This window comes from Vitis vinifera, chromosome 15, assembly GCF_030704535.1.
Source record: "Vitis vinifera cultivar Pinot Noir 40024 chromosome 15, ASM3070453v1".
Lineage (NCBI taxonomy): Eukaryota > Viridiplantae > Streptophyta > Magnoliopsida > Vitales > Vitaceae > Vitis > Vitis vinifera.
In genome coordinates, this window is record NC_081819.1 from 14,050,215 (window position 1) to 14,060,206 (window position 9,992).

At 29.4% G+C, this 9,992-nt stretch overlaps 1 protein-coding gene across 1 annotated transcript; it reads left to right on the forward strand.

Annotated features, from left to right (window-relative positions):
- Nucleotides 1-1,471: 1,471 nt before the first annotated feature.
- Nucleotides 1,472-5,738, forward strand: LOC100261547 (cytochrome P450 714C2). Its single transcript, XM_002269271.4, has 5 exons — nucleotides 1,472-1,984; nucleotides 3,365-3,591; nucleotides 3,780-4,027; nucleotides 4,173-4,548; nucleotides 5,030-5,738. The coding sequence occupies exons 1-5, from the start codon at nucleotides 1,516-1,518 to the stop codon at nucleotides 5,453-5,455; spliced, it is 1,746 nt and encodes a 581-aa protein (XP_002269307.2). The 5' UTR covers nucleotides 1,472-1,515; the 3' UTR covers nucleotides 5,456-5,738.
- Nucleotides 5,739-9,992: the final 4,254 nt, after the last annotated feature.

A 9,992-nucleotide genomic window follows, 5' to 3' on the forward strand; every position in this document is an offset into this window, starting at 1 on the left:
AATTCTATGTGCTTTGTACTATAATCTATAAATTTATGATTTCATAATAATGTGTTATGTCATTGTCATGTAGTATTATGGTGAGAGAGTTATGAAAGTGAATGCAAGGTGCTCCAAAAATTAGCTATATGGGTGGTAAGCTTCACTTGTAGTGTTACAAGAAGTGAAAGAAATTAGAGTACTTTTGATCATGTGCATTCTAAGAAAAGAAACCATTTGGAGCAACAAAGAGTGAATGCATTGGTCTTTGTTAAGTACAATATTAATTTGTAACTAAAGCAATTTAGGAGGCAAGAGGGGACACATATGATCCAAAAATTTTCCTCTTAGATATGAAATCTGATGATGAATGGATTATAGAACTAGAAGACCCATGCTTGCCTAAAGATAATTCATGGATGGATGTCCATGAATGTTTTCAAGTTAATGAAAGTTGTAATGGAAAAAGAAAGCAAGGTATATTTTATAACTTTATAATTTGCATATTCACATACAAATATTATATTAAAAATTATTTAACTCTGATTTATCATTCTTTTTAGGACCAAGGAACTTAAATGCTAAAGATAGAAAAAGATTGTTGTTGAAGTTGAAGAAGATGATGACAAAGAAGTGATTGAAGTTGAAGATAATGAAGAAGAATAAAATAATGATGATATGGGAGGAGATGATGAGGATGATATTGATATTAATGTTGATTATTGAGGATGATTGAGATTGGAGACTTTTTCCTTTTTGTTTTACTTTTTGGTCTATAATATGTTCGTACAAGTATTTTTCTATAATAGATGTAAACCGTGTAACATTTTGTTTTTATTAGCTTTGATAGAAATCAAAACTTGAAATTTTGGTCGGTTAAAAATTCATTTCTTTTTCGCAATATATATTTATATATGATATGCGACGTAGAAAAATAGAAAAACAATACATAGTATCACAATGATTACCATGCATGCACCAAAGTATATTTTTCCATATTTTGGATTATCTTTTAGACTAGGATTAAATGGCTTAACATTTAATATTTTCTAGATGTTGGGCAAATATTTAAAAAATTTAATGGAATTAAAAATAGAAATAATTAAAATCAAAAGAGACTCATTTTATAAAAATGATTCCAAAAGTTAATTGCGTATTAATAAAATAGTTAACATAAATAATTAAACAAAAAGCCTTTTTCTACTTGTCTTTCCCTTGTGAGGAGATGAACTATTTTAGACCAAGATAATGGTATCATTATAATTTTTTACCATTTTAAAAATTCAATAATAAAAATTAGACAAAAACCTATTTTAGAAAATTATATTTTCCTTAAATTTTTTACCATATGCCCTACTTTTCACAAAAGTAAGAGTATTTATGTTTGCTTTTATTGAATGACACCAATGTATATGTAACATACTAGGTGCCTTCTTATCATCACCGCATTCACCACAAACATATATATATATATATATATATATATATATAGAGAGAGAGAGAGAGAGAGAGAGAAGAAGAAGAAAATAATACCATATGCCCTACTTTTCACAGAAAAGAGTATTTAATGTTTGCTTTAATCAAGTGCCTTCTCATCACCACCTCATTCACCACAAACATTCTATATATATATGGAGAGAGGGAGAGAGAGAGAGAGAGAGAGAGGAAGAAGAAGAAGAAGAAGAAGAAGAAGAAAGTGAAGAGGAAATGGAAGAAGGGCAAGTTTTAACAGAAAAGATGATAGTATCAGTGGTGTTGGGTGGCGTTGTAGGGTTGTTCATATATCTCTATAATACTTTGATTTTGAAGCCAAAAAGGCTTCAATTAAGGCTTGGAAAGCAAGGGATAAGAGGCCCTTCACCTTCATTTCTAGTTGGAAATATTCCTCAAATCAAGAGGATACAAACCCAGAAAGCCCACTCAACAACTCCAAAACATGTTCCGATTGCTCATGACTGGTATTGCACTCTCTTCCCATATATTGAACAGTGGAGAAATCAATACGGTAATCTCTCATCCCTTTCTTTTGTAGTTTTTTTTTGGGTTGTCTTATGCTTTGGGATTTGATTTTTGAAGAACTTCCATTAATAAATTCAAAATTTAACAGGAAACCATTTGATTTTTTGGGGATTTTGATCAATGGTATTTTTTTTTCACTTTATTTTTTTATTTTTTATGTTTTTTATTAATGAATGATTGGATTATTTAAGCATATGATGAGGAGTGTGACAAAATGGGAAGGAAAAAGTCATATAAAATATCAGATTCCTTCTCAATTGTCCCTTTCTCTAATATTTTTTATGATTAAAAGAAAATTAATTATTTGGCTGGTGAGAAATTTTTTTAAAATCTATATATGTGAACATTAGTATATATAGTATATTAAGTGATGTGAGAAAACCCTAGTTTTTATCATACATGGCATGAATCTTTGAGTAAGATCTATCCTAATCATGTTGAACTAGACATGATAATTTTCAAATGATTCCAATTTGATGAATTATTTCATTCATTCACTTTATTCTTTATGGTCACATTCAGCTAGTTTGATTGCATGACTAGATGAAAATGAAAATTTTATTTAATGAGTCTCCTTTTAACATATCTGAATCACAAGTTAAGAAAATTTTCAAAAGCTATGAAAAAAGTTCTAATTATTTTATTGGATTTTTTTTTAATTTTTAATTTTTTATTTGGTGATAGTTCTTTTGAGATACCAACAAGAAACAATTATTGATCCATGGAGCCCCTTTTCCATTTTATCTCACTATTTTTCTTTTATATTTTTTATCATTATTTTATAACTTAGTCAAGAATCTTTTATTCTTTCCATGCCTTTTTTAAAATAATAATTAGCATAATTAAAACCTAGGCAAAAGGTGGCTGTCTGGTGTCATTGTTATTGTTTTATTGGATTTTCTGTAATTTAAAATGTGATATTAATTTCTCTTTCTATTTTTTTATGGAAAATCTTTCAAAAAAATTAATATAAAATTTTAAAATATATATATTTGTTAAAAACGAAGTGCAATAAATGTTAGGGATGGATAGTAATTTGTTAGGTTTTGGACAAATAAGCTTTTTGTAAACCTCTATTAATCACCATTAATTTACATATTTCTATAAAATATATTAGAAAAATGTTATGTTAAGCTAATAATACTTACCTAGCGCACAAGACTTCAATGTCGATCGATTAATATGTATGATAAAATCTAGATCTTTAATCAAGAGAATAAATAGTTGATATCTAAATATAAGGATATAAACATAAAAAATTAAGCTGTAAATACGTGACACTGCTTAATTGATGATAACAAACTCAAACCCAATATGCTATTCTCATCCTTTTCTATGACATTAATTGAAATATTATAATATGCAGGAGCAATGTTCACATATTCATCTGGAAACACACAACTACTTTGCATAACGGATCCAGAGATGGTGAAGCAAATAAGCCTATGCACATCTTTGAAGCTAGGAAAGCCTGCTTATATGTTGAAGGAGAGGAAGCCTATGTTTGGGGAGGGCATCATCTCATCAAGTGGTCATATTTGGGCTTACCAAAAGAAAATCATTGCTCCTGAGCTATATTTGGACAAGGTTAAGGTATACATCTCTTACCCACTAATTCTTTTCTTTTTCTTCCCTTATTGGTGGTAACATATGCATACTCAAAAGACATGTTGTGAGGAAAGATCCTATAATAGTACATATCCAATTATTTATTTGAATATTTCATGTAAATGATCCTATCATTTTTCTACGAAAAATCATTCATCCTCTCCTTTGAAAAGGGCATGGTGGACTTAATGGTGGTTTCCACAAGCTCAATGCTAAGATCCTGGGAGAGTCGAATCGACAAAGAGGGAGGAATTGCAGAGATTAAAGTTGACGAGTACTTGAGAAACTCAACTGCGGATGTAATCTCAAGAGCTTGTTTCGGAAGCAGTTATGACCAAGGAAAGGACATTTTCTTAAAGCTTAGAACTCTTCAACAGGTCATGTCCAAGGCATTTCTATATTTTGGTGTTCCTGGCTTCAGGTATACAAATAAGCTTACCCGTATACTTTGCTTATGTTTGATTCACGAAAAATTTGAGAGAAAATATAAGGAAAGAATTGTGTCGATGCTTCTTCTTTCTCCATTTCAATCCGAAAATTGATGTGATATATGCTTAATGTGCCAGACATTTGCCCACCAAAACTAATAGAGAGACATGGAGACTAGAGAAAGAGATCGTTTCAATGATATTAAGGGTAGTGAAGCAGCGAATTAGGGCTGCAGAAGAGAAGGACCTTATGCAAATGATACTCAAGGGCGCCAAGACTGGTGATGGTGAGTATGACGGTGCGTCATTGGGCATGAGTCCTGAGAAGTTTATGGTCGATAATTGCAAGAACATATACTTTGCTGGCCATGAAACCACTGCAACAACCGCCGCATGGGCCTTAATGCTCTTAGCCACACATCCAGAATGGCAAACTCGCGCCCGCAACGAGGTGCTTGAAATTTGCAAGGATGGCGCCCTCCCTGATGCTGATATGCTCCGAAGCATGAAAACAGTATGCAAATTACTAGGATGTCCTTTAAATAAGCTTTCATATTTTCCTTTTTTAAAAACATACAATTGAAGTATTTCCTATGTAAAATTATATGTATATAACCTGAATTAAGAAATAATCGATTAAACCCAATTCAACCTGATGCCTAACCTGAGATATTCAACCTAATCTTATTTCACTAAGCTCAGGTTGATTTTGGTTTGTCAGATTAGACTCGGATGAGTTTGAATTAAGCTCAAGTTGTCCTAATCTTGGCCTAAGTCCAACTCAATTGAGTTTGAGTTGAAAAAACCTAACTCAGATATGATTGTAGTAATAAAAATTATTGTTTAGACCTATTTCAACATTGGATTGAATTCGGGTTGGACCAGGTCAACCCACCTGAGTTGCACCCCTAATTTACTTATACATATACAATTGTTGGTTTTTCTGAACCCTAGAAGGAAAATGACAACGTAACCTAACCTCATCTTTGTTTCAGTTGACTATGGTGATTCAAGAGACATTGAGGCTATATCCGGTGGGAGCATTTGTGGCAAGACAAGGGTCAGAAGACATGAAGTTCAAAGACATCATAGTTCCAAAGAACGTAGTAATTTGGATCCCAGTTCCATTCCTACACCAGAACCCTGATGTCTGGGGGCCGGACGCCCACCTGTTCAACCCAGAAAGGTTTGCCAATGGAATCCTGGGGGCTTGCAAGATACCGCAGGCGTATATGCACTTCGGGATGGGGATTCGCACTTGCGTCGGCCAGCAATTCGCCATGGTGGAGTTGAAGGTGATCTTGTCCCTCATTCTCTCCAAGTTTAGCTTCACTCTCTCGCCTGCATACCGACATTCTCCTGCGTTTAAGTTGACCATTGAACCACAACATGGGGTTAATCTCATTGTAAGGAAACTGTGAACATTTCTATGTAGAAATGAAGTCCTTGGAGAAGAACACAGACAGATCTATGTTAATAAAGTTGAGCTTGCTTTTCTAGCAGAAAGGGACTTGATGAGTGAATTTACGATTAATTGATGTTTGATTGAAGGGTCATGCTCATGCTTGGCTTGTGGGTCAGCTTCTGGTTCACCCCAGCCCCACTCTAGGTTTGTAAATCAGTACTATGGCTAGAGCCTAACCCATGTTGGTTGTTGGACTACAAAGCAAAATCAATTAAATTTTGATTGCAATGTGAGCCCAGGTGTCAGGGTTTGGGGCAACCTAAATTGGCTTTTAATTCATATACTGTTTGCATGTTATTAGTAACATATATTTTTTTTTAGTCAAAAATTAATTATTTTTAATGGTGCCTTGTGCATGCCCTCCAATGAACCATCTGTTCTTTAAACTAAATTTATTTTAAAATATTTAAAAACATAGAAAAACAATTGAGAACATTTCAAATTCCTAACGTTGGAAAAAGTTGGTGTGAAAAATAGTTTTTAAAAACTGTTATCGAATGGATTATAAAAATAAAAATTTATTTAAAAACTTAAAATATTTTTAACTTACTTTCTATGCTATTAAATATACTTTAAAAATAATTTTTATATGCAATACTTTAATTTTTACCATTTTTCACATCTGTATAATATTTTTTTAAAACAACCCCTTAAAAATATTTTTATTTTGTAAAAACAATTTTGTAGAATAAAAGTCAATTTGGAGACCGAAAATATTCTTCACATGTTTTCTATGTTTTTAAATACGTTTTAAAAATAATTTTTATTTGTTAATATTTAATTTTAATCATTTTTCATATTTTTATAATTATTTTTTAAATAATTCTTTCAAAATAAATGAAAGCGATAAAAAAAACTAAAAAACAATAATAATTTTGAATTCTTTATTTCTACATGGGTATAAACTTGAATAAAAATAATATTGAATTTAAATACTTATTAATTTTTATTTTTATTTTTATTTTAAAAATTTCTTCTTCTCCCACTCAAAATTGTTATACATACTCCAAAAGGATTCCAATCGTGTGACCCACAATAAAAGGGATTGAAATTTACCTTCTATCTGCTTCGATGATATGTGAATCCAAGCTCTTAACTTTTTCTTGTTTGGCTTCATAGGAAGACCAAATTATAAAACATTGCTAATTACACGTGGTGATATGATAGAGACTTTTAATCAAAGAACATAAATTAAAAAAAATTAAAAAATCATACAAAACAAAGGGTGAGGGAAGTGAACAAAAAGCGTCAGGTTTTTGCAGTGAAGGGAATTAATTATTTGAGTTTGTTGCCGGGTCTGCATCTTATGATAGCTGCCATGCATGTGTTGTCAGCCTTAGCTGTCTTTCTGTTTTTTATTCTTCCCCTCCACCATATATTTTCTTTTTTGGGAAGATGGTTTTTTTTTGGGATAGTGATTTCTTAATCAACTTCTTTGGTCAAGGCGAGTAAGATTGTTAAAACTAGGAAAATAATAATAATAATTTTGTATGGTTTTAAACCTTTTTATTATGAATTATTTGGCTAAAAGGGGATAAATAATCCATAAGGCTTTGGTTAAGATTGTTCTCCAAAATAAAAATCATAGAAAATATATTTAATAATAATTTTTTGTTTTTTATTTTTAAGAATAGGAAACATGATATTTTTAGAGAAATTTTTTTATTGTTTTTATTTATTTTTTAAGGACTTTTTAAGAAATAATTATATACATATATAGAATGATTAAAAATAAAACACTAAATATAACAATTATTTTAAAAACATATTTAAAATTATTAAAAACAGTTAAAAGAAATTACGCTTTTAAATAGACTTTTATTCTATAAAAATAAAGAATAATTTTCAAAAACTGCTTAAAAAAATAATTTTTTAGATTTTTTTTTTAAATGGTTATCAAACAACCTCTAATTTTATGAATTTAGCACATCTTTTGTTCAAAGAGTGAACCATTTTTAACATAAATACTATGGATCCACATTTTTCATGTGCGTCCTCACTCGACGACGAGACTTGCTTTTTATTTATTTGAGAAATTTTGATTTTTAGAAAAAGACTAAGGTGGTGTTTGTTTGTTTACTTAATTCTAAATAGAACCTTAATACTTAATATCATTAAATATTAGGTTGTTTGTTTTTGTAGTATTTTATTTTTATTAAGTATTAAAAAGTAAAAAAAACCATTGTGTTATTTTTTCTATTTAGAAAAAGCCACATATTTTGGCTTTTTCTATTTAGTAAGAAGTTTATAATAAGTCATAAAAAAGTAAAAAACAAACAACCTAAATTCTAAAACTAAATGGTTTTCAGCAAAAAGCCAAAAAAACAAACACCACCTTAGTTGACACTTATTTTTGTTTAATTTTTTTAAAGGGAAAACAAAATAAGAAAGAAAACTCTGCGACTCCTCATTTGGAAAAGACATGTATGCGAAAATCAAATAAGAATTTGGTGGTCAAGTTACCTATTGGGAAGGTACGATGATGAGCCATAACACCCCTCTAAACTTGTATACTTATAGTCTCTACTAAACAAATTAATAGAATTGTTATGATTAATTAATTAATCATGTATACTAAGATTAAAGGAACAAATCAATATACAAAAAAATGACTATAAAATCTAATTACAATAATATACAAAATAAATGACAAGAGAATTATGCAAAATAATTTATTGAACTAAATATTTTTAAAATAAAAATTCAAAAGAATTAGTCTTCAAGAAATTTCAAATGATTTTATTAAAAACAATTTTGAATTAATGATTTTAATTTATTTATTTACCAAAAAGAGTCAATTTATTTTTTTCAAATGATTGGATTCAATTTCATTTGTATTCAATTTTCAAAAAAGTTATTTACACTTATTATTCAAAAGAATTTATTACAAAATTTCAATTTAACAAAAAAAAAAATTTAAAAATTACTTGCTTTTACTATAAATGAATGAATTTTTACACCTTTATTTACAAAAATTTCAATTTGATTTTATTTGCAAAAGAAAAGTGATTTATAAAAATTATTATTATTTTAAAAATAAATCATAACTTTATATGCAAAAGAATTTTTAATTAAAAAAACTTTTATAGCTTTATTTACAAAACAATTGGGAAGACAATTATTATTAAAAATAATGTTTTGAATTTTTACAAAAAAACAATTTTTTGAATTCCTTTAAAAACATTTTTTTTGAATTTTTATTAATAAAAAAACTTTCTTTTATTAAAAAGAATATTTTATTGAAACATATTTACTCAATTATTCCTCTTATTTAAATAAATTTTTTGGTTTGTTCGATATTCAATTTTGTACACAATGAGTAAATATATACAAACAAATATTTGTAGAAACCAATAAAAATAAAATCAAATAGTAGTGAGAAATAAAACGTGTACCCAAACAATCTTACAACAAGTTCAATGCTTCATTTATAGTTTTTTAAGTCTCATTTTTTTTTCTTCATGAAATTTAATGCTTCACGTGTCATGAATCCGTACTCAACCAACAGAATTGCAAAATGGGTCCATGTAAAAACAAAAATAGTCCAAATGCAAATATCAAATGTAGAAGAAAGAGGAGGGAATAGAGGATAAGGGGGGGTGGGGGGGTATGGGTCTCATGTGGGGGGTATGTACATGAGAGAGAGAGAGAGAGAGAGAGAGAGAGTGGGTGAAGTGGTTGGGGAAGGCATGGGAGAGAAAAAAAAAAAGAGAAAAGGGAAAATAGAAAGAAAAGAAAAGAAAAAATAAATAATAAAAATAAAAATAATATAATATAATATAAAATACAAAATAACAAAAATTAAGATTTAAAGGGTATGAGTGACAAAAAAAAAAAAAAAATCAAATGTATTCGATTTTAAAATCTAAAGATAAAATTGAGCTTAAAATCAATGTAAAAATAAAATTGAGACAAATTTTAGGGTCCATAAATATGTCCCTTTTTGGTAAAGTGCACTAGTAAAGTAAGTGTATACACAAAAGAAACGAAGTGGGCTCTATTGAAAAACAAAAAATACCATCAAATTTGTTTTAGTATGACATAGGCTCTCTTAAACTAATACAAGAACAAATGGACTCTAAAACCCAACAAAAACGCAATAACGGAAACTTCTAAGGTGCTTCTAAAGTTACACCATGGATCCAGACTCCCTCCTAAAAGTCTCTAAAAGTGGCTCGAAAATTGTTGTCAAAGTCGAATAGTGGTCGAACCACCAAAGAGCACAAGAATGAATGTGTACAAAAGGAAAAACCATACATGTACCATACAAAGTAGGATGAAATATGAAACTATGAGGACAAGGTGTGCAAAGACTAGAGTCACCTAAATCTAAATGAATGGATGGGACATGGTTGTAATGAACATAATCACTAAAATAAGGAAAAATGATGGGACGTAGTCGTAATGACCGAAATCACCTAAAATAGACGAGACATGATCGTCATGACTGAAATCACCTAAAACAGACGGGATGTGGTCATCATGATCGAAAT